This window comes from Erpetoichthys calabaricus, chromosome 17 (genome assembly GCF_900747795.2).
Source record: "Erpetoichthys calabaricus chromosome 17, fErpCal1.3, whole genome shotgun sequence".
In the NCBI taxonomy this organism is placed as follows: domain Eukaryota; kingdom Metazoa; phylum Chordata; class Cladistia; order Polypteriformes; family Polypteridae; genus Erpetoichthys; species Erpetoichthys calabaricus.
The window spans coordinates 97,451,824-97,477,985 of record NC_041410.2 but is presented as its reverse complement, the minus strand read 5'-3'; the positions used below and the strand labels follow the sequence as shown (position 1 = coordinate 97,477,985).

The following is a 26,162-nucleotide window of genomic DNA, read 5'->3' as shown; positions in this document are numbered from 1 at the left end:
TCCTGGAGTGCCACAGTATGTGCAGGTTTTTGTTCCAACCCAGTTCCTTAACGAGAACTCAATTATTGCTGATGAAGCACATATTGCTTAAGTGACATTTTAATGCTTCATTTTAGTGGTCTCGCTTGTTAAGGTTCTCCAACCTTAATTGCTTATTTCAATCTTAAACTGCTGCATTCAGTGTTTTAATTGCTCCTTATTAGCAATAAGATGTAAAACAGGGGTAGGCAATGTCGGTCCTGGTGAGCCGCAGTGGCTACAGGTTTTCATTCCAACCCAATTGCTTAATTAGAAACCAATCATTGCCAATCTCAGACCTTATTTAATTTTATGCCTTGTTAGTCTGTGCAATGTAAGGCTTTTATATTGTAGATTTTTTTCCTTTCCAAGGATATCATCCAAATGATTTGAAGCCTAAAACAGCTCATTTTCAGTCTGTCACATTTTTCTATTAAGTGTTTTATTAAATCAAACCGTGCATGATGAACACACACAGATGTAATTGGAAAAAAGCTAGCTGGAGAACTGCTGGCTGCTTTGTCTTTTACATCTTATTGCTAATAAGGAGCAATTAAAACACTGAATGCAGCAGTTTAAGATTGAAATAAGCAATTAAGGTTGGAGAACCTTAACAAGCGAGACCACTAAAATGAAGCATTAAAATGTCACTTAAGCAATATGTGCTTCATCAGCAACAATTGAGTTCTCGCTAAGGAACTGGGTTGGAACAAAAACCTGCACATACTGTGGCACTCCAGGACCGACGTTGCCTACCCCTGTGATAGAGGATCTCGTTGGCGGTACAGCGTGCTGGAATAGCAAAAGAGCGCGTCTGCCTCGCAGGCCCGAGGGTGCAATGCAGGATCCAACTCTCTAGGGGGTGCCAGAGGCCAGGAAAGGAGATGCGCACCAGCTTAGCGTGGATTCGCACCTCACACTTGACCGCGTCTTGTTGGAAACCCGTACAAATTCAACTTAAAAAGGAAAAAAAATCAAACTGCTTGGCCTACTGCTTTTATAATCTTGAGATTTTCAGCTTTTCTGCGCCTGCTTTTATAAAATAAAATCTTAAAAGCCTATGCCAGACACACACTGTGGCCAGTTCAGCATCGCCAGTCCACCTAAGCTGCATGTCTTTGGACTGTGGGACACTTCGTCAAATTCATCCTGGCGGTAAGACCAAAGTGACCGACTCGGGATGGATGCTGATGCAGAATCTGAGTTACCCACTCAACATGGAGACTGACACCGCTGCCTGTGAGGTTTCAGCACCTGCCTAATGATACATTTACAGTGGATTATACAGTTAGTTATTGACTCGGAGCCTCCGAGAAGCCGCGATTCATCACACTTAACAGTAGTTCTACACCTTATGACGTGTGCCTAAAGGTTCCGCTAAATACCCACTCAACATGGCGATTTATTCGTCTCGCTCCTACAGTCGACATAGCGCCTCGACCGTCTCTGTAAATCATAAAATATGTTTTTTTAATTAAATTCTAAAATCGCGGAACGACAGTAATTATTATTATTATTGTTATTATTATTATTATTACTGATTCAGAAAAGACGAGAAGACAACAATCCCACGCTTACATTGAGGTCAAAGATGAAAGGGCTCTTACGTCACTTCCTTTCGTTCCTGGCGCCGCCGCACAGGCGCAGTTGCTTGCTCTCAGCATGGCAGACGGTGTAGTTGTGGAGCCTTTGCTTCAGTTACTGGAGAAGGCGGATGGCGGTCTGGACAGTCTTCAGGTGGCGGCGGGTTTGAGAGTGGATCACCAGCTGGTGGTCGGCGTTGTCAAGAGCCTCCAGTCCCTCGGAGAGGTAAGCATAAACGGGGCGGTGGGGATGAATGAGACCTGCCGGCCGGCTGACTGACTGACTGACTGATGCAATCGGCTTGTGTGCGGCTGCAATACGGCGAGCCGGGCGGGTGGTGCGAGTGTGAGCCGAGAACCAACTGCGACACGAAGGAGCCTGAAGGCGTGAACTTCCAGCGTTTTGGAATGCCATTGAGTTCTTACCGTTTTTACGCGAATTTGTATTTTGTATAAACAAAATGTTTATGTATCTGTCCCGCTCATCTTGTCGTGTTTAAGGCTGCCACCTTCACTTCTACACTGTAAATGTCATAACGTCTTTTAACACACCGTTGTTTGCCTCCCAGTTGTAGATGCCAACTAGTAACAAACATCAAATTAATTTAAGCTCGGCATGTTTTAGGATATTTTTTGTCTCGGTTACAGACTCGGTGTTGGTTTTCACTTCATACGAACGATTTGTCTGTGGCGGTCTGTAGTTCGATTCCAGGTGTTACAATCACAAAATGGCTTAAACTGCATTTGAAATGCTCATGACCATAAAAGCTACTACATAATGTGGAATGAACCGGCGACCGCAGCTTCCTCATATTGTGAGCCCGCGTCACTTAAACTGTCTGCGCTCAGATTATAGCAGTAAGGAAACCGAGGGTCCTGATTTGTGACATAATCTAACCATACTATACCATTATCTAAGCCCGCTTAATTCTGGGCAGGGTCTCGGGATTGGGTGCAGCCTGTCCCAGCAAGCTTCAGGCACAAGACAGGAACAATACCTGATCAAGGTGCCAGTCCATCGCTGGGTGGGATGCAGTATAACATTTACGGTTGAGACTGGGGGGCTCATCTATCACAGCGTCTGCACACTCACTGGAGAGATTTAGCATAGCTGAATTGTTTGGAATGTCACAATTCAGGAAGTGCATGTACAGGTGGTCCACTCCTAAAAGTATTTGGGGGTCCACATTAATGAAAGGTTGTACTGGTCTTATAACACAGAAGAAAGGGCAGAACAAGCTCTTTTTCCTTAGGAAACTGTGTTCCTTCAGTGTGGGAATCCTTCACATCTTCTTGTACAACTCTGTGATGGCCAGTGTGGTGTGCTGGGCCAGTAACTTCACTTCAAGAGAGGACCACCGAGTCAAGAAGCTAAATAAAAGTGCAGGCTCAGTTATGGGACTCATCCTGGACCCCCAGGAGGTTAAAACAAAACTGTGCCATTATGAACAATGCTGCACATCCCCCTCTCTCTGTTACACACCAGCACAGAGGATTTTCAGCCAATGCATCATTTAGCAGAAGTGGGTCAAGAAATGCAACAGGGGTCTTTAATACAAACAGCATTACATCTGTATAGTGCCTCACGGGGACTGGCAACTTTTTAATTCTGTTGTTTTTTAGTCATTCTGGTGTGTGTGTGTGTTTATTTATATATGTATGTTATGCATGTATGTGTCTATTTAGGTACTTTTTTATTATCATGATCCAAATTGAGCTTGTGTCAGACTTTTGTCGATTTCAACACATAGTCCCTTTCCTCCAATTTGTGTCCTCTCGTGATAACTAATGTCCAACGCGCAAACTGTGCAGTCAACTACTGTTCCCTTCGCCGAGTCTAATTGTTTTTTGCACCATTTCACTGACGTTAGCTCCTCACTCCACAAATAAGTGAACCGCACCACAGCCTTGAATGGTGATGGGGAATTCTCCTGCCAGTTCCCTTGTCGAATGGTGACACTTGTGCAGCAAGTTTTCCTGGAGCACCTCCACTTTACATGAACGGAGAAATATAATTTTCATAGGGTGGTTTTGGGGATGCTGACTTTCTATAGCAAGAATACCTGTGTCCTGAAGAAAGAACACAGATGTCTCCTCGCTGGTGGGTAGTTCCCAAATTTTCATTATTCCAGGGTACACTGCACTGTCAAACAGAGAGCGCGAAAAGATTAGTGGCAGGGAATCAAAGGTCCACATGACGTGCTGCGCATGCGTGACTCACAGTGGAAGGTAGTGGGGGTGGCAGGCCCACCGATTTTCGTCACGGTAATAGAAAAGTATCTATCTATTATATAGCTCCTTTCCTATCTACAGTGCATCCGGAAAGTATTCACACCGCATCACCTTTTCCACATTTTGTTATGTTACAGCCTTATTCCAAAATGGATTAAATTCATTTTTTTCCTCCGAATTCTACACACAACATCCCATAATGACAACGTGAAAAAAGTTTACTTGGGATTTCTCAGTTTTTTTATTTTTAATAAATTTGCAAAAACCTCATGTCCATAAGTATTCACAGCCTTTGCCCAATACTTTGTCGATGCCCCTTTGGCAGCAATTCCAGCCTCAAGTCTTGTTGAATATGATGCCACAGCTTGGCACACCTATCCTTGGCCAGTTTGGCCCATTCCTCTTTGCAGCACCTCTCAAGCTCCATCAGGTTGGATGGGAAGCGTCGGTGCACAGCCATTTTAAGATCTCTCCAGAGATGTTCAATCAGATTCAAGTCTGGGCTCTGGCTGGGCCACTCAAGGACATTCACAGAGTTGTCCTGAAGCCACTCCTTTGATATCTTGGCTGTGTGCTTAGGGTCGTTGTCCTGCTGAAAGATGAACCGTCGCTCCAGTCTGAGGTCGAGAGCGCTCTGGAGCAGGTTTTCATCCAGGATGTCTCTGTACATTGCTGCAGTCATCTGTCCCTTTATCCTGACAAGTCTCCCAGTTCCCCACAGCATGATGCTGCCACCACCATGCTTCACTGTAGGGATGGTATTGGCCTGGTGATGAGCGGTGCCTGGTTTCCTGCAAACGTGACGCCTGGCATTCACACCAAAGAGTTCAATCTTTGTCTCATCACACCAGAGAATTTTCTTTCTCATGGTCTGAGAGTCCTTCAGGTGCCTTTTGACAAACTCCAGGGGCCTCATGTATAAACGGTGCGTACGCACAGAAATGTTGCGTACGAACCTTTCCACGCTCAAATCGCGATGTATAAAACCTAAACTTGGCGTAAAGCCACGCACATTTCCACGGTAACTCATACCTTGGCGTACGCAATTTCTCCGCTCGGTTTTGCAGACTGGCGGCACCCAGCGTCAAAGCAGTGCTACTGTTCATGTGTGGTTACTCTTTCTTAGATCCACATCCACGGCGGCGGCTTTGTCAAATACACTGAAATTAACCGCATATCGTTCATAAATTTAATGCATCTGATTGTAATTAACCTGTAACAATATAATGGTCCACAGAATGGTCAAACTACTGTTCCTGTGTGCTCATCCTTTCTTTCTTAGCTCCACATTACTGACGCGGCTTTATAAATCCACTGAAATTAACTGCATATTGTTTATTAGTGTAATGCATCTGATTGTAATTAACCTGCTGCAATATAATGGGCCAGGGAACAGCCATAGTATTCCAAATACCATAACTGCTTTAGCGTTGTTACGCTCACTGCATCTTGTTCTTCTTTTTGCTGCTCCCGTTAAGGGTTGCCACTGCGGATCATCTTTTTCCATATTACTCTCACTGCACCACTCGGAGTATTTATATCACTGTATCTGAGTGTGAATCACAGCAGCAGATGATCGGAAAGAGAATTATCGGTATATAGTTTCAAGTACACACTACCTCAACCACGGCAAAAAGCGTCAAAGCCTTTCCTGTACGGACCTTGCGTTTCAGAAACAGTTTCATCACAAGAACTCTAAACGCACTCAATCACCTCACTGTAAACTTGCACTACAGTTATAATATTGCACAACCTGTGCTACTTTATAAAGCGCGTATGATGACAATATCATTTTTAAGATGAAATGCAGCAAAATATGTTGCTTACAGTATACAGATAAAACTTCAACTTCATTTAAATAATCTGTATTGTTAATAATTAAACATGTGAGGACACAGTGCCGCAGCGTATAGCTAGTTCAAGGATAGCTCCTGCCTTGCGCTGTGTTATTGTTGGTGCTGACTCGACACTGGAAGGAGACGGATAGAATAATTAAACATGTACTACGAAGATATTTCAATGTTCCTTAAAAGTTTTGAAGAATCGGCGTTCTAAGCTTACAAATGGCTTAACGTCTATTACAGAGCTGATTGTGTGGCGATTGGAGAAAGAAAAGTATGGACAGGAATTGGAGGTTTGAAAGAGACAGTACTTCTGTAATAAATTATTTCATCGAAGGTCGCACATGGTGCAGCAAGCCTCTTGCGTGAGATATGAACAAGCACTGCGTCACTGTGTTCCCATGTTTAATAACATGCTTTCATTCCTATCATCATGAAAATAATATCACGTATACATGTCAGTATTTTAATTATTCAGAGAGCTGTAATATGTCGAATGTAATGCATTCTGTGCCCTGTCGGAGAAAGAGAAAGAACGGAAGCACGTAGTGATTCACACACACAGAGCACATAGAAGATCAAACACAGAAAAAAGCATTTAACATGCTACTTGAGAAACTAGTAAAATAAACGATTTTAAGATGAAGTTTATGATGTTCTACTTTAATGGCAAAATAAACAACGTGATTAAAGTGGAAATTTCGAGATTAAAGTTGACATTTCGTGCTTTTTTCCCACTGTGTGCCTATGTTTTTTGTTTGTACCCTAATAAGCTTTCATATGACACTCAGACGGTGGGCTACGACTCGCCTTTTCACAGCGACTTTGATATGTGATTTCTATTTTATTTCGGGCACTGTGCGACTTTGTGAATTTGAGCCTTCGAGTTTCTCCGACACTCTGTCACTCGATCAACTTCATTTTGTTGATTATACCACTGTTTAAACCAACAAATAGTACGTTTTTCCTTTGCCTCCACTTGGTATTCGCTGAAATTCTTATATTTTCCCCTGTGCTTTTCTCATTGTCTTTTCACAGAAGGCTATTTATATTGATTTGCATATTCAAAAAGGCGTAATTCTGGGAGGAGTTGGGGCGGGACAGAAGGCGCGTGCACGTGCGTTACTTTTCACGCTGATCGGGATTTATGTAGTGGAAGAACGTGAAAGTATGCGTGCGCACAGATTCCTGCATCTGGATTTTTCAGTGCGTACGCACAATCCCGCTTTTGTGCTTACGCCATGTTATAGTGTGAGTTCTACGCACGGCGTTATACATGAGGCCCCAGGTGGGCTGCCATGTGCCTTTTACTAAGGAGTGGCTTCCGTCTGGCCACTCTACCATACAAGCCTGATTGGTGGATTGCTGCAGAGATGGTTGTCCTTCTGGAAGGTTCTCCTCTCTCCACAGAGGACCTCTGGAGCTCTGACAGAGTGACCATCAGGTTCTTGGTCACCCCCCTGACTGAGGCCCTTCTCCCCCCGATCACTCAGTTTAGATGGCCGGCCAGCTCTAGGAAGAGTCCTGGTGGTTTCGAACTTCTTCCACTTACGGATGATGGAGGCCACTGTGCTCATTGGGACCGTCAAAGCAGCAGAAATTTTTCTGTAACCTTCCCCAGATTTGTACCTCGAGACAATCCTGTCTCGGAGGTCTACAGACAATTCCTTTGACTTCATGCTTGGTTTGTGCTCTAACATGAACTGCCAACTGTGGGACCTTCTATAGACATTTGTGTGCCTTTCCAAATCAGGTCCAGTCAACTGAATTTACCACAGGTGGACTCCAATGAAGCTGCAGAAACATCTCAAGGATGATCAGGGGAAACAGGAGGCACCTGAGCTCAATTTTGAGCTTCATGGCAAAGGCTGTGAATACTTATGTACATGTGATTTCTCAATTTTTTTGTTTTTAATAAATTTGCAAAAATCTCAAGTAAACGTTTTTCACGTTGTCATTATGGGGTGTTGTGTGTAGAATTCTGAGGAAAAAAATGAATTTAATCCATTTTGGAATAAGGCTGTGACATAACAAAATGTGGAAAAAGTGATGAAGCGCTGTGAATACTTTCTGAATCCACTGTAGGTGGTTTGAGTCGCACCATTTAACAAAGTCCTTGATTAGGTTCCTATACTCCTCCTCCTGCCCACTCCTGATGCAGCCCACCATAGCAGTGTCCTCAGTGAACTTTTGCACGTGGCAGGACTCCGAGTTGTATTGGAAATCCAATGGCTGAACAGGACCGGAGAAAGTCCAGTCCCCTGCGGCGCTCCTGTGCTGCTGACCACACTGTCAGACCTGCAGTCCCCGAGACGCACATACTGAGGTCTGTCTGTAAGATTAATTAAGCACAGAAAGCCCATTGAGGTGTTCCTTGTGTACATTTTGGGCTGTATGAAAGTAAATTGCTGTTTTTAATCAGTTTATTAATTCAGACGATGTTCCCAGCCCACCACACCACACTGGCTATCACAGAGATGTACGGTAGATCATTATTATTACTTTTTGTTTTTGTTGGTAACAAGTGCTGAATAGAGTGACGTATCAAAGACATCTTCCTTTTTTGGTTTCTACTACCTGTACCTTGTGGTGATTGTTTTAAAATTAAAAAAAATAAGGCCTCAGTCCTTGTGTTTGTGTTGCAGGTGATCTCTGCTGAACAGCGCTCCTCAAAACGATGGGAACTGAGCAGTGAGGGGAAGGAGATTGCAGAGCAGGGTAGCCATGAGGCCCGTGTTTTTAACAGCGTGCCGCCCGAGGGATTGGCCCAGAGCCAGCTCATGGTAAGTTGGAGCTTGGAAGTTGTCAGGTGGTGTTTATCATCTGTGCCACCAACAACAAACATATTTTCTGTTGAACTGATCGAGCCCGATCACTATTCGGGGCACACTCTCAGCAGATTGTAGTGTTAAACACATACAGTACAAATGTAATGAGGTTTTATTAAACATGGTGTCATGTGCAGTTGTTAATAATGAAAAATGGAGAACAGAACAGGCCATCCACCTGCAGCTAAGCACGTTCAGGCCCGGCCAGTACTTAGGTGAGATACCATCTAGAAAAAGCTTAGGTTGCTGCCAGCTGGAGTCACTTACCCCATGGTCTGAACATAAATACAAAATGCCCCAGTGCAGTGACGGGGGCAATGCGTTGTAAAAATGGCACCGTCCTTCGGATGAGATGTAAAACCAAGGTCCTGACTCTCTCTGGTCATTGAAGATCCCTGAACATCCTTCATAAAAAGCAGGGTGTATCGCACTGTCCAGGCTGAAATGACCATCATTGCCTGGTCATTCTGGCTGTCTAATCATCCCCTGTCTCTAATTGGCTCTCTCTTTCATCCCTTCACCACCTGACAGCTCATGTGTGGTGAGTGTACTGGCGCAAAAATGGCTGCTGTCGCATCATCCAGGTGGATGCTGCACATTAGTGGTGGTTGAGGTGGCTCAACTCTCCTTACGTAAAAGTGCTTTGAGTAATGTGAAAAGCGCAATATAAATGTAAAGAGTTATTATTACCTAAACACAAAACACATACAATACCACAGCTACAATAACACAGCAAAGAAAACCACAATATAATATTATGCAAAACACAATCACATGCTGGCCAATGTAACAGTAAATCAAAAGTGTTGACCAAATGTCCTGGCACTGGCCCCCAAACGGATAAAATAGGTTATAGGGTTCACACATTTTTCTTTGTATCAACAAACAAAGTTCTCCACATGCAGGTTCAGCAAACCGCACGTTAAACATTATAAAATATATAAATATATACAGTCATATGAAAAAGTTTGAGAACCCCCCCTCAGCCTGCATAATAATTGACTTTCCTTTCAACAATAAAGATAACAGTGGTATGTCAGTCATTTCCAGGAACATCTGAGTACTGCGGTGTTTTCCGAACAAAGATTTTTAGTGACGCAGTATTTAGTTGTATGAAATTAAATCAAATGTGAAAAACTGGCTGTGCACAAATGCGGGTCCCCTTGTCATTGTGCTGATTTGAATGCCTGTCACTGCTCCATGCTGATTACTTGGTGTGATGAGCTCGTTAAGCCTTGAACTCCATAGACAGGTGTGTCCAATCATGAGATATAAAGGTATTTAAGGTGGTCAATTGCAAGTTGTGCTTCCTTCCCTTTGACTCTCCTCTGAAGAGTGACAGCATGGGATCCTCAAAGCAACTCTCAAAAGATCTGACAACAAAGATTGTTGAGTCTCCTGGTTTAGGGGAAGGCTACAAAAAGCTATCTCAGAGGTTTAAACTGTCAGTTTCTGTAACTGTAAGGAATGGAATCAGGAAATGGAAGGCCACAGGCACAGTTGCTGTTAAACCAGCAGGTCTGGTAGGCCAAGAAAAATACAGGAGCGGCATATGAGCAGGATTGTGAGAATGGTGACAGACAACCACAGATCAACTCCAAAGACCTGCAAGAACATCTGGCTGCAGATGGAGTATCTGTACATCGTTCTACAATTCAGTGCAATTTGCACAAAGAACATCAGTATGGCAGGGTGATGAGAAAGATAGATAGATAGATAGATAGATACTTTATTAATCCCGATGGGAAATTCACAAAGAAGCCCTTTCTGCACTCACGCCACAAACAGAGTCGCTTGTTGTATGTAAATGCTCATTTAGACAAGCCAGATTTATTTTGGAACAAAGTGCTTTGGACTGATGAGACACAAATTGAGTTATTTGGTCAGAACAAAAAGCGCTTTGCATGGCGGAAGAAGAACATCGCATTCCAAGACAAACACCTGCTACCTACTGTCACGTTTGGTGGAGGTCCCATCACGCTGTGGGGCTGTGTGGCCAGTTCAGGGACTGGGGCCCTTGTTAAAGTCGAGGGTCCAATGAATTCAACCCAATATCAACAAATTCTTCAGGATAATGTTCAAGCATCAGTCACAAAGTTGAAGTTATGCAGGGGTTGGGTATTCCAACAAGGCAATGACCCAAAACACAGTTGGAAATCTACAAAGGCATTCATGCAGAGGGAGAAGTACAATGTTCTGGAATGGCCGTCACAGTCCCGTGACTTGAACATCATCGAAAATCTATGGGATGATTTGAAGCAGGCTGTCCATCAAATTGAACTGAACTGGAGAGATTTTGTATGAAGAATGGTCAACACTACCTCCATCCAGAATCAGACACTCATCAGAGGCTATAGGAGGACAACGTCTAGAGGACAAAAGGAGGCTCAACTAAGTATTGAAGTCATATCTCTGTTGGGGTGCCCACATTTATGCACCTGTCTAATTTTGTCATGATGCATATTGCATATTTTTTGTTAATCCCATAAATTTAATGTCACTGCTGAAATTCTACTGTGTCCATAAGGCATGTCAGATATTAGAAGGAAGTTCAGCCAATGAGAAACAAAAATCCAAAGAATTAAGAGGGGGTCCCAAACTTGTTCATATGACTGTATGATGAGTATGTACCGTATTTTTCGCTCCATAAGACGCACTTTTTTTTCTCCAAAAGAAGGATGGAAATGTCTGTGCGTCTTATGGAGCGAATGTTGCGTCACAGACCGTGATGTGTATTACCTGACAAAAGTCGATATCCAGGGGTAGAGGGCGACAATCAGCTGTTAATGGCAACAAAACTCGCCATTACATCACAGGCATTCCCTCTCTGCTTGGAGGACTCGCCATCTAATCCTTGCGTGTGCGTGAGTTATGAAATGTAAACAAAGGCAAGATGGCATCGACATCTCATGAGAAAGTGAAGAGAGTGCAGAAAACAAAATACTCGGCAGACGATGTTTTGTGCATTATCGCCGAGTCGGACTCTGATTTTTCAGAATCTGATTTTGTTGAGAGTCATCAGCTGATGGGACACCAGCAGATGCCGCCCCAGCTGAGCGCATTAGCACAGCCAATGCACCTACAGCAAGGTTCATGTGGGAGGAATACACACACATTGATCCGTGGGAGCCAAACTGGCTACTGGACTTCACAAGAGAGTATGGCTTGCTGTTGGACTCAACAGATTACCAGTCGCTGGACTACTGCAGGCTGTTCTTTCAGCTACTGTCAGACGAGACAAACAGGTACGCAGAGCAATTTTTTGAATTGTGGGCTGCACTTGCACCGCATTCTCGTTTTTCAAAGTGGAAACCCGCCACAAAAGACGAGATGAAGGGCTTTGTGGCATTACAAATAGAGATGGGACTAGACTGGCGATATAACTTCAAGGAGCATTGGTCCAAACGTGCGTTGTCCCCTGGTGGCTTTGGACAGGTTATGCCACGTAATGATAGGTACGTGCGTCTGCAAACTGAGCTTCATAAATTCTGACACTATGAGGATGAGGAGTTCTTGGGGTTTCCAGAAAACTAGAAGAGTGCTTGAACCTTAAAGTCTCTCATTTGTTAATGGCAGTGATGATGGTCCTTAATACCACTATTGACTTTACATGGTTGAAATATTATTTGGCTAGATTTTATTAAATATATTCGTACACCATTTGGTTCAGAATATTTTTTTTTTCTTGTTTCCCTCCTCTAAACCTAAGTGCATCTTAAGGAGCGAAAAATACGAAATATATCTTCATTGATCCTCAATGAGACTTCATTTGTTCCAGCAGCACAACATAAAGCATAAATCGTGTGCAGACACAGCACAACGCAGTGAACATAAAATGCAAAGCAGTACCAAAACGTAAGATCCGGAACTAAACGATTGCTTTACCCAGTGCCCGTGGCACCAGAGGACTGTGGCACACATGACTCAATGCAGTGATTGATTTACAAAGTTGACCTTTTCTAACAGTAAAGTATGAGAAAGCCGAGCACTGGCTCATGAGTGACCGCGTGATGATTGTTATTTTGCAGCGCAGTGACAGTTCTAGTACGTATCTGACGATGTTTGCTGTGAGATGTACTACGTACCAAAAATAGTCACAAGGCTCTTTACAAATAAAACAAAAATAAATTTCAAAGACACACAAGATAATCTCTCGGAAAATCTCTGAAGTTAGGGCTGCAGCTTCAAACTTGCAAGTCTTCATCGATGATAAGCCTGGGAGTTTCCTTCCCCATTTGTCATTGTCATGCTGTTCCTGTGGAGTGTCTGAGGGTCAGTGACAGTGAGGAGGCTCTAATAGCAGCTTCCTGAGTAGGACGAGTATTTGTGTGTCTGGGGCATTGATCGTCAGCTCCACTGTGTAGTTTTAAGAGGTGTTGGTGAGCACTCGCCTGGTACTGACTTTGTTACCATTGATTCTTTCAGAACCTGCCCAGTGGTAAGGTGGGCTTCAGCAAGGCAATGTCAAACAAGTGGATCCGACTGGACAAAAATGCTGAAGGAGGCCCTCGTGTCTACAGGGTGGTAAGTTGGAGTGGCCACAGTTTTATGATTTGTTTCATAGCTTTATTCTCACTCTTTTAAGTAATGAAGCTGACTACCAATAATGTATACATTGTTTAGATATGAATAATTGTTTGCAGATGTATCCTGGTTTGTGATCACTCAAGGTCCCATTCCTCCTCCACTTCGAGTCGTCTCACCAAGAGGAAGGCCAACAATCCACACGTTAAAGCTGCAGCTTGTCTTGTCTAGTTGAGCGAAAAAGGATTTTCTTTGTCTCAAGTGAACAAGCAGGCTTTTAACTTTTAAACTACAAATGGGATAAAATCATATGGCATAGCAGCAGGGGCACTTTCATAGCCTCGTCCCACAAAACCAAGGCTAAGGACAGCAACATGTGCTATATTACAAAGAGTGTACCATTGACAGTCATGTAGGCCACAGGTGGGCTCTGTGACATAAATGTGTGCCATTCCTTTTTAAACAAAAAAGTAAAACATATTGTGTTATTGGAAATACTCCCTTTTTTTTGTTTTTGTTTTACAGCCTTAAATGAAAACACACAAACTAATATTTCTTCCCAGCTTTACTTACTCAATGCAACCTCTAACATCCAAGTGAAAGATATCACAGCTACAAAAACCAAAAACAAGACCTACTGAGATTTATAATGGATCACCCCCAGTGTCATTTTGTTGACCCCCCTTTTGCTTTAATGACAGCCTTGAGTCTGTTAGAGAAGAGAGAACCCTAACCCATCAGCTTTGCACATCTAGACTGAGCCCACTCTTATTTACAGTTTAACTGTTCAAGTTCGTTCAGATTGGATGGTGAGTGTTGGTGGGCTGCTATCTTCAAATCTCTCCACAGATTTTCAGTGGGGTTTAGGTCTGAGTTCTGACTGGCTGCACCAGGACATTCACTTTTTTCTCCTTCAGCCACTGTGTGGTTAATTTTGCTGTGTGCTTCGGGTCGTTGTCGTGTCGAAAGGTGAACATTCTGCCCATCTTCAAGTTTCTGGCAGAGGGTAGCAGGTTTTCCTCACGAATTTGATAATATTTTGCCCCATCCATTTTTCCTTCTACCCTAACGAGAGCCCCAGGCCCTCCACAACAGGATGCTGCCCACTCCATGCTTTACTGTAAGTATGGTGTGTTGTGGTTATTGAGCTGCATTGGTGTACCGTTTGGTATTGAGGCCAAATAGTTTGATTTTGGTCTCCTCTGACCATAAGACCTTTTTTTCCACTTGGCATCAGAATCTTTAAGGTGGCAAAGCTCACATGAGCCTTAATGTGGCCTTTCTTGAGAAGTGCGACCCTCCCGAACAAGTCACCATTGTGGAGTGCTTGTGAAATTGTTGTCACATTCACACCATTAATGACCACTCTTTGCCATCAAATCCTGTAACTCCTTCAAAGTTTCCATTAGCCTTTTAGTAGCCTCTCTTACCGGTTTCCTCCTTGCTCTTCCATCCAGTTTGGAGGATCCAGGAAGGGTCCTAGTAGTACCAAACACTTCTTTATGATGGACTTTACTGGGCTCCTTGGGATTGATGAAGCCTTTGAGATTTTTTTGTGTCCATCCCCTGCTGAACAGGATCATCTCCAGACAGAGGAGCAGCTTCAGCGACAGACTGCTGTCACTGTCCTGCTCCACTGACATACTGAGGAGATCGTTCCTCCCCCAAACTATGCGACTCTTCAATTCCACCCGTGGTAAACGTTAACATTATTCAAAGTTATTGTCTGTTTTTACCTGCATTTTTATTACTCTTTAATATTGTTTTTTGTATCAGTATGCTGCTGCTGGAGTATGTGAATTTCCCCTTGGGATTAATAAAGTATCCTATCCATCCATCTATCCATCTATCTATCCATCCATCTATCCATCTAATGACTGTCCACAACTCTGTCCCTGAGATCTTTTGAAAGTGGTCTGCCACCCATAGTCAGTTGTTGGCTGTCAGTGGCACTGCCAAGGAAGGGAATGAATGAGCCAGGACAGCTTCACTAATCCCACTCATTACAACTGAGCACAGCCAGTAACCTCAATGGACATGGTGGGCACTGACACCTGATGGAATTTGGGGGGGTCCTTTATTAATCTCAGGATTTCTTGTTTTTGATTTTTTTTTTTTTTTAAATTCTTCTTAACTGTAGCTGTGATGTCTTTCACTTGGATGTTAGAGATTGCATTGGGTAAGTAAAGCTGGAAAAAATGAGTTTGTGTGTTTACATTTAAGGCTGTAAAGCAAAAAAAAAAAAAAAAGGGAATATTTCGAAGGGGGGGATTCTTTTCTATACCCACTGTATATAGAGATATAGCTACAATAGATATATGGATATCTTTAAATAAAGATATATAAAATTTAAATGTCCCCGATTGACCATCAAGAAATTCTATCAATTTTAGTTTCTGAAAAATCCAAACTTAGTTAAAAGTTGAAATTATAAAGAAATTTGAGAGAACCACTAATTACATATAAACATACATATGGAACAGCCAAAAGTATTGGTCACCTTCCACTATTTAAAAGAAGGAGAAACTGACAAAAGAAAATGGCATCCACTATTGTTTATTCCACAGAGCAGACACTTTGCTCTTCATTTAGGGCTTGACATATCATTTATAAAAATACAATAAAACAATGGAGGATGGCATGGGCAAAATAATTGGGACCCCAACCTCCGATTTTGAAGCAGTAAGTGCAGTGAAGCCGCTTCTGCACCTCTCGGCTGGCAATTTGGCCCACTCTTCTGGAGCAGACTGCTGCTGTTGTCTTCGGTTTGGTGGGTTCCACCTCCCAACTGCAAGTCTGAGCTCTTTCTACAGGCGTTGATTTGGATTCAGATCATTTAGGCCACTTCAGAACATTCCAGTGGTATTCAGTGGTTGAATATTATGGGCTGTTATTCTGCGGGAGGACCTGTGACTGAGGTGGAGGACGTGACTTGACACTGGGTAGTATATTTCACCCCAGAATGCCTTGATAATCTTCTGATTTTTATTGGCCTTGCATTCAAGGCATCACAGCAACCCCATAACAATAATGAGCCTCCTCCATGTTTCTTGGCATTTGTTGTAAACACCGTTGGGTCTTCTGTGAACGTAGAACTGCCGTCATTTACCAAAAAGCTCTAAGTTAGTTTCATCTCTCCCAAGGACATTCTCCCATTATTATGTCCTTTGAGAAAGCTCGTTATCAGCTGACGACACAGCAGGTGCCCTCTTGAGAGCAAACATGTATCCTTCCGTAACTACAACTTTGACTGTAACATGAAGTCATTTTTAGGAGAGCAAAACCAAACAGTGAGACACCTCTGACGTTTTACACACCAGCATGTCCACAGAAAGTAAGTGGCTGCCTTGGGATATCCATAAATAACCCAGTAAGCGACCAGAAAGCATCATTGAAGGGCTTAAAGTACTGTTCTGTCAATACTCTCTTAAAGATTCCCCTCGGCCAACATTTGTGTTGCTGTTGTGTAGGTGAAGCTGTGAGGGTTTAAACAGGAACAAGAAAACGCATCTCCAAAAAAGATCAAAGAGGGAAACAAACGTACTGCCTAAGCATTTTGACATTGAAGTAGCCGTTGAAGAAAGAAGAGCGACTGGCGGAGTTTTGAAACTTGGTAGCCTTTGGTGTACACACCTGAACGTTTTAACAAAGTGAAGCAAGCCATCACCCAGTACAGTTTGTTTTAAATGACAGCTGCCAGTCATGAACATGGGCATTTCTGTTTCTTTACTGCAAGCTGATACAAATTTCTACCAAAATATTTTTTTTTTCATTCTGACCCAGTCTTGTATAAGTTTGAATAGCATAATCCAAAAATCAAATATTCAAAATAGCATTTTTTGTTTTGTTTGGAATCCTAAATCATTAGCTGTTAAATTTTGGGGTGTGATAAGCAACTGTCATTTTGGTAATTGTTTGAATATAATCATGAAAATAATAGTACATAAATAGAGAATTCATCTTTACCCCCTTTATTCATTGAATATTTTTCTCCCAGATAGAAAATCTCTTTATCTTCTTCTTCTTCTTCTTTCGGCTGCTCCATTAGGGGTTGCCACAGCAGATCATCTTCTTCCATATCTTTCTGTCCTCTACATCTTGCTCTGTCACGCCCATCACCTGCATGTCCCCTCTCACCACATCCATAAACCTTCTCTTAGGCCTTCCTCTTCTCCTCTTGCCAGACAGCTCTATCCTTAGCATCCTTCTCCCACTATACCCAGCATCTCTCCTCTGCACATGTCCAAACCAACACAATCTCACCTCTCTGACTTTGTCTCCCAACCATCCAACTTGAGCTGACCCTTTAATGTCCTCATTTCTAATCCTGTCCATCCTCATCACACCCAATGTAAATCTTAGCATCTTTAACTCTGCCACCTCCAGCTCTGTCTCCTGTGCCACCGTCTCACTACCATCCTGTAGACCTTCCCTTTCATTCTTGCTGATACCCGTCTGTCACCAATTACTCCTGACACTTTTCTCCACCATTCCACCCTGCCTGCACTCTTTTTCACTTCTCTTCCACAATCCCCATTACTCTGTACTGTTGATCCCAAGTATTTAAACTCCTCCACCTTCACCAACTCTACTCCCTGCATCCTCACCATTCCACTGACCTCCCTCTCATTCACACACATGTATTCTGTCTTGTTCCTACTGACCTTCATTCCTCTCCTCTCATATCTCCATCTCTCCAGGGTCTCCTCAGTCTGCTCCCTACTATTGCTACAGATCACAATGTCCTCAGCAAACATCACAGTCCACGGGGACTCCTGTCTAATCTCATCTGTCAACCTGTCCATCACCATTGCAAACAAAAAAAGGGCTCAGAGCCGATCCCTGATGTAATCCCACCTCCGTCACTCCTACCGCAGACCTCACCACGGTCACACTTCCCTCATACATATCCTGTACAACTCTTATGTACTTCTCTGCCACTCCTGACTTCCTCATATAATACCACAACTCCAATCTTGTCACTGTGTCATCTGCTTTCTCCAGGTCCACAAAGACGCAATGCAACTCCTTCTGGCCTTCTCTAAACTTCTCCATCAACATCCTCAGAGCAAAATTTGCATCTGTGGTGCTCTTTCTTGGCATGAAACCTTCCTGCTGCTCACTAATCATCACCTCACTTCTTAACTGCGCTTCCACTACTCTTTCCCATAACTTCATGCTGTGGCTCATCAATTTTATCCCCCTCTAGTTACTACAGTCCTGCACATCCCCCTTATTCTTAAATATCGACACCAGTGCATTTCTTCTCCACTCCTCAGGCATCCTCTCACTTTCCAACATTCCATTAAACAATCTGGTTAAAAACTCCACTGCCATCTCTCCTAAACACCTCCATGCTTCCACAGGTATGTCATCTGGACTAACGGCTTTTCAATTCTTCATCCTCTTCATCGCTGTCCTTACTTCCTCCTTGGTAATCCGTTGTACTTCTTGATTCACTATCTCCACATCATCCAGCCTCTTCACTCTCTCGTTCTCTTCATTCATCAGCCTCTCAAAGTTCTCTTTCAATCTGCTCAACACACTCTCCTCGCTTGTGAGAACGTTTCCATCTTTATCCTTTATCACCCTAACCTGCTGCACATCTTTCCCAGCTCAGTCCCCCTCTGTCCAGCCCACCGGTCCTTTTCTCCCTCCTTAGACAGATAGATAGATAGATAGATAGATAGATAGATACTTTATTAATCCCAAGGGGAAATAGTGTCCAACCTCTCATACAACTCATCATACGCCTTTTCTTTAGCCTTCACCACCTCTCTCTTCATCTTGCACCTTATCTCCTTGTACTCTTGTCTACTTTCTGCACATCTCTTTATGAATAATGAAAAGTGCCCCTCTACCTTAAACCACAAAACATCCAATATTATTAATAAACTTTCAGATTCTTGAGCTTTTTTGTCTAAACATGTGACACTTGATCGTCTGTTTTGTTTTCTGTTATTCAGAATGGAGCACATTAGAGACTCCCTCAGGTGTCCTAATCTGTTGTCTTCACCTTTTGGGGTTTACTGGCCTGGACAGCTGATTGCTGTCTCACAGCCCCTGAGGTTATGGCCCAGCTCAGTTGCTGTTTTTGAGGAATGTGCATGTTGTCTGGATGCCTCAATGCTTCTGCCATAGCAGCAACCCTATAATGGAATGAGCAGTTTGGATAGTCAGAGAGAAATTGGTGCCACAGTGGCATCACACAATCTGAATGTACTGCTTCTTTTGTTTTCACAGGTGGAAAGTATCGAGGACCTGGTGCAAAAAAAGCTCTTACTTGCTCTGCGAGGGCAAACCGACAGTTTGGAAGAGAAAGATAAAAACGAGCTGAAGAAGAGAAAACTCCTCAATGAAGTGTAGGTGCAGCGGTCGTTTTTACTGAGGCCTACAGGTGGCAGCATTTCCCTGCAAGTCGGGCCATTTGTTTAATGGAGAGTGAAGGTTCTTCCTCACTTTCAGGTTACGTTAACTTGCAGACTCCTGTTTTGAACCTCTCAGGAGATTTGATGCTTTGTTTCTATGTGCACCTCTTCTGTGTAGTGATACCCTCAGGTTTATTGTGTTTTGCTTGATAAACCGTGTGCTTTGGCATATTTTAGACTTACAACACCTGTCTAGCATCCAGATACAGTACAGAGTGCAAGACATAGGAGACACTTTTCCCATAATGCACTTTTTTCCCCTCCAGTTTTTTTTTTTTTTTTTTGCTCAATCCCCCTACGTCAGGATCAGAGAATGTCAGCGCAAGAGAGAGAGAGAAAAGTAAGCTGGGTAGCTTCTCAGCCATCTGCCAATAGCGTCCCTTGTATGAAATCAACTGGGCAAACCAACTGAGGAAGCATGTACCAGAAATTAAAAGACCCATTGTCCGCAGAAACCCGCGAAGCAGCGAAAAATCCGCGATATATATTTAAATATGCTTACATATAAAATCTGCGATGGAGTGAAGCCGCGAAAGGCGAAGCGCGATATAGCGAGGGATTACTGTAGTGCCAAAACGGGGTCTTCAGCAAGCCCTTTAACCTGAAAATGAGTCCAGGGGCACTGTGCAATGGCTGACCCCCAATGGTCATGCAAAAACAACAACAGCGTTTATTTCTATAGCACATTTTCACACAAATGTTGGAGCTCAAAGTGCTTTTCAAGTCGAAGAAAAATAATAAAATAAGATCAGGGGATAGATAGATAGATAGATAGATAGATAGATAGATAGATACTTTATTAATCCCAATGGGAAATTCACATTCTTCAGCAGCAGCATAATGATACAATAAATAATATTAAATTAAAGAATGATAATAATGCAGGTGAAAAACAGACAATAACTATGTATAATGTTAAATGTTAACGTTTACCCCCCCCGGATGGAATTGAAGAGTCGCGTAGTGTGGCGGGTGAACGATCTCCTCAATCTGTCAGTGGAGCAGGACGGTGACAGCAGTCTGTCGCTGAAGCTGCTCCTCTGTCTGGAGATGATACTATTTAGTGGATGCAGTGGATTCTCCATGATTGACAGGAGTCTGCTCAGCGCCCGTCGCTCTGCCACAGATGTCAAACTGTCCAGCTCCATGCCAACAATAGAGCTTGCCTTCCTCACCAGTTTGTCCAGGCATGAGGGGTCCTTCTTCTTAATGCTGCCTCCCCAGCACACCACTGCGTAGAAGAGGGCGCTCGCCACAACCATCTGATAGAACATCTGCAGCATCTTATTGCAGATGTTGAAGGACGCCAGCCTTCTAAGGAAGTATAGTCGGCTCTGTCCTCTCTTACACAGAGCATCAGTATTGGCAGTCCAATCCAATTTATCATCCAACTGCACTCCCAGGTGTTTATACTAAGTAACAAAGAATAAAGTAAACTCTGGGGGGCTGGAGAGAAAAAAAAAACAAAATCTGCAGGGGCTCCAAGGCCACGAGACCACCCAGCACTCACGAAAAGACGATTTCCCCTCTGGGATTAATGTCAGTGTCAATTTATTTCTATAGCACATTTAAAACAACATATGAATGCTGTGGCCAAAGTGCTTTACAATCCATATTACTAACTGAGAATGGTAAACCGGATATGGACGCAGGAGACATAGTGCGCAGGCGCCACACAAAGCCCCCCCACCCCAGAGTGAAACGGGAGAGACTACGAACCGTCTGACATGCCGCAAGCAGGATAAAGCGAGGTCAGAAATGAAAGACAGAGTAGGAAACAAAGTAAAACGTCATAAAGAGGTTAAAGAACGGGGACGAACACATGGAGAGCAGGTTACAGATGATGAAAACTGGAATGCAACAGCTTCAAAAAAACCTAGGCACGAAACACATGCACAGCGAGATACAGAATATAAAAGCAGAAAAAACGACAGTTAAACGTCCACACCACACAGCGCAGGCAGACCTGGAAGGTGCGGGCGCCTACATCGTGCGTCTAAAGGCGCAGGAAAGTATGAAAGGCAAAGGCGCCTACACAGCATGGTGAAACCCAACATAATATGGAAGGCGCAGGCGTCACCGCCATATTGTGCGTGGCACTACTGCGGAGTGAAGTTAGGAATAATGTGCTGCTTGGGATCGTACAAAACGCCGAACGCGACCCACCGTCTGAAACTGCGGAGGCAAAGCCAGGCACAGGTTCAAACCGAACGAGCTCGACTGATGGATATACGCCTACCACGCGTGTCTAAAACCGCAGAAGCAGGGCAAGCACGGGTTCAAAACAAAGCAAGCTCCTGCAACGCGCGTCTGAAACTACGGCTGCCCAGCGGGCATGGGTTCAAAACACCGGGGGTAGGCGAGCGAAGCGAGCAGGGGGCGAAGCCCCCTTGTAATAGAATAAAAGAAAAACAAACAAATAACATAAATAGAAATAAAAATATATGAACATAAAAATAAATAAGTGATGTTATATAATCACAATGAGGAAACCATCAGTATTACTGAAGGTCACGGAATGCAAGTGAATAGAAATGAGTCTTTAATCTCGTTTTAAACTGTTTAGTTGTAGACGACTCCTTTATGTGATGAGGTAAAGAGGTCCACAGGCGAGGCGCAGCAGCTGTCTGTCCCCCTTGGTTGTACACTTGGTACGAGGGACAACAAGAGACAACTGACCAGAAGATCTAAGCACTCTGGATGGCTGGTGTAAAACACACAATTCGGATAAATAGGCAGGAGCAAACCCATGTAACGATTTAAAAACTAGCAACAAGATTTTAAAATCAATTCGAAAAACTGACAGGCAGCCAGTGTAAAGAAGCTAAAATAGGAGAAACAGAGTCAGACTTTCTTGCCCCAACCAGAAAGCGAGCGGCAGCATTCTGGACCAACTGTAACCTGCGTATCAGAGATTTGCTAATCCCAGAATACAGCGAGTTGCAGTAATCAAGGCGAGAAAAAAAATGCAGTGTACCAAAATACCAAAAAAAAAATATTTGGAAAAGAGTGCAACCGTGTGTATCATACGTGTCCACTTTCATTCACACTGTTGGGTTATCACGGTTTCACATAAACACGATGAAATATTTTTCTGCAATGCCAACAACTGTTTATAATGAGGATTGACGTCATACATTCTGATGGCTGTGGGCAAAACAAGTCCCTAGTAACACCTCCAGGCAAATATGGTGGAATAAACTCCCTAGACATCCACTAATTCGATTAGATTGGAAACACTTTATTAATCCCATGGGGACATTCAGATGCATACAGCCACAGAAACATAAAAGCAGAGAAACGCAGAACAAATAATACGGCCAATCTATCAGGCAGTGAGAGAGAAGAAGCAGCAGCAGTTCTGGTCACCGTTCTCGCCATCACGTCCAGGCTCGGTGTTACTCCCTCATCAAACTACAGCACACAAGCGGCTATAGACTGATGGACCAGCCCACCAGGTTACGTTCGTGCGCCTGTGTCCCTTTGAACAGAGGAGCTTTCTCTGGTGTTCGGCAGGCCTGTGTCGTCCACGTAATGCAGTCTACTGATCAGATGGCCATGCATGTATTTATAAGACTGTGGCACTTCCACTTCTTCCCCCATGATGGCAGCTCCATGTCACGCCACATCTTGTGGTTTACCCCACACCTCATCACAGGGCCCACCATCACCTTTCTGCACTCCTCCAGCTTCTCTGCTCCCCTCCATGTTTGCTTTCTATTAAAAATTTCCAAAGGAAACCGCCCAACGCCATTGTGAGGAGTGAAGTTTGGTACGGTGTGCGATATTCAAACATGTCTAAAAAGGGGCTGCGAGTTCAGCGTTATTCATTAGCAGCAGTGTAGTAAATGACACAAAACAGACCAGTTTTAATGGTACGAGATTCCATCCAAGGAACAACTGTTAGTTCTAAAACCAGTTAAGCTGTTAATAGGCAGTAACCCATTTGCCAGCCTTTGATGAAGAAGCCGATTACAGCCAGCCTGTTCAAAACAAAAATCAGTAAAAGAGAATTAGAAGGCCAATTGGAGTACTTAGTTCGCTATCTCTAGAGGAAAGGCTGTCGAGCCCGGGACGCTAAGCGTGATGGATTTGTGCCTCTTTGTAAATTGGGTCTACCTGCCTGACCTTTGAGATTTGAAATGTGCCGTTAAGTAGGGTTGGTGGCTTTTGTTTTTTATTTTTTTTTAATTTAACGTGTTTGATGTAATGCCCAAGCCATTTCTTAAACACAATCAGGCTGACCTCCAGTCTCAAAGACGAGGCCTGCAGGGGCGGCACTTTCACTTATCCATATTACTAACCGAGAATGGTAAACCAGAGGGCACAGACACAGGTCTCAGTAAACTAGAAGGCACAGACGCAGGTACACGGCGATGGACCCAGGAGACATAGTGCGCAGGCGCCTACAGCCTGCGTCTCATAAACCGCAAGCGACATCTGATCCGCCGCAAACGAAGGAGTTACGGCTCAAAAACGAAAGATCTCAACTGACATAAATAAGACAAGAAGCAACAACGCGCCCATAGCTAACGACTAACGACACAGCCACACAGAAAAGAGGATTCTGCACTGCACCCCAGAGTCAAATGTAAGACACTGCGGGGTCCGCAAAGGTCCATAAAGATAGTACGAAAGGCGCACGCGCCTACAACGCGTGTCTGAACTAAATGTCTACACTACACAGCATGGTCCAGGTAATAAGAATAAACGAACTCTCCGTATTAAACGTACGGCATCCTCACACGTCCAAACCATATAACATATGTGAATCACATTACAGTGATGCATTATTAACAGTACAACCACAGACAACGCTCCGTATTAACAGTAAGTGCAATTATCCTTATTACTAACGGTAGACAACGGATAACTAATGGAGTCACGGTCACGGCTCCAAAACGATCCAGCTCAACTAACGGAGCTACAAAAGCGAGCCCGCATGGATAAAAACAATAGACATAGGCGCCTACAACGCACGTCTGAAACCGCGGAAGCAAAACTGTCTCGGCTCCAAAACCAAACAGCTCGACTAACGGAGCTACAAAAACGAGCCCGCATGGACAAATACAATGTACATAGACGCCTACGACGCGCGTCTGAAACTGCGGAAGCAAAGCAGGCACGGGTTCAAAACGAAAGACCACAACTGACGGAGATACAAAGACGAGCCCGCCTGGATAGAATCAATGAACGCAGGCGCCTACAGCGCACGTCTGAAATGCTGCAAGCAAAGCAGGCACGGCTCCAAAAAGAAAGAGCTCGACTAACGGGGCTACAAAAACGAGCCCGCCTGGATAAAACAAATGAACGCAGGCGCCTACAACGCGCTTCTCAAACGACGATTCGTCAATGTATTTCGGGTTACCCAACACCGGGGGTAGGCGAGCGGAGCCCCCCTGTTTCACTTAACATCTCGGTTCTTGAGGGCGCCTGTCCACGCGATCAGCAAATGTGTCATCTTTGCTTTTGTGGCACACAATATTGAGTTTCTCATTTGTGGCAGTACAGCAGTCGTAATTGTGTAAAAGCTGAATTTCTCCACTGGGACAAATAAAGTCTCTCTATTTATTTATTTATTTATTTATTGGTTGGTTGGTTGAGTAGACTTTGCCTTGCCTTACCTCTAGGGTTCAGGTGTGAGAGGGCATCTCAAAGTCTGAAAGGCCAATGGAATTACGTAAAATAAACAGTTTGTATGCGTTTGGTTTTCCCCACGGGTGTACGTGACAGACGCCTCTGAGTAACCGATTATTCCGTAGAACTCTAAAGTGGCCCAGTTTTAGTTCTGTTTTGCTCTTTTCCGTTATAATTTGCTGTTTAAATACACCATTTAGTTTTAAAGTGTCCCCTCGGTCGGGACATCTGCAGCGATTGTCTTCTCCCTCAGTTGCTGGTGCATGTCATGTATAAGCTACTCAGACCAAGAGAGCAGCAGCTTCGTTGTCTGTATCATTCTTGGCAGTACGTCAGCGGGCAAATTACCAGCTCTGCTCAACTTGAATAAACCGTGTCGCTAATGTATCTAAAAGCCTTCGAAGTGCCCACCTCGCCCATCAGTGCTTTAATCCCAGTCCCCAACCTTGAGCCGTTCAGCATCTGTGGTAACATCTGGAGTCGGTGTCAGCTCGGTTCAGCATGTCCCGTAACTGAGCTTCAGGCTGCTCTCTTGTGATTTGGTCTCTTTCACGCTGTGGATCTTTCCAGAACCACACAGTGCCTTTCACAGAGAGTACTGTTACAGTGAGTTGTATAACACGTACGACAGATTGTTCAGAAGGAGCCAATTGAAATGCCCAGGCCACAGATGCCCGAGGGCTGAGTCATGGGTTTAAGCACCTTACCCACTGGAGGCAAGCTTGCTGGTTTGATGGCCATGCTGTGGGTTTATTTTGTAAGAGACCGGTGTTAAATGCGTTCATACTTCCATCCATTATCCAACCCACTATGTCCTAACTACAGGGTCACGGGGGTCTGCCAACACAGGGCGCAAGGCAGGAACAAATCCCGGGCAGGGCACACACACTCACACACTAGGGACAATTTAGGACCTAACCTGAATGTCTTTGGACTGTGGAAGGAAACCCACGCAGACACGGGGAGAACATGCAAACTCCACACAGGGAAGCAAACCCAGACGGGTCTCATTACTGCGAGGCAGCAGCGCCACCGTGCCACCCCTGCTTTCATACTTGCATTCTGTTTTTT

General features: G+C 43.9%; 1 protein-coding gene across 1 annotated transcript in view; it reads left to right on the top strand.

Annotated features, from left to right (window-relative positions):
* The first annotated feature begins 1,646 nt into the window (after positions 1 to 1,646).
* Positions 1,647 to 26,162, top strand: part of farsa (phenylalanyl-tRNA synthetase subunit alpha) — a 41,853-nt gene continuing 17,337 nt past the window's right edge. Inside the window, exons 1-4 of the mRNA XM_028823032.2 lie at positions 1,647 to 1,827; positions 8,320 to 8,457; positions 12,928 to 13,026; positions 19,270 to 19,388. Of these exons, the coding sequence (XP_028678865.1) occupies positions 1,681 to 1,827; positions 8,320 to 8,457; positions 12,928 to 13,026; positions 19,270 to 19,388 (503 nt within the window). The 5' untranslated portion in view covers positions 1,647 to 1,680. The remainder of the gene's footprint in view (positions 1,828 to 8,319; positions 8,458 to 12,927; positions 13,027 to 19,269; positions 19,389 to 26,162) is intronic.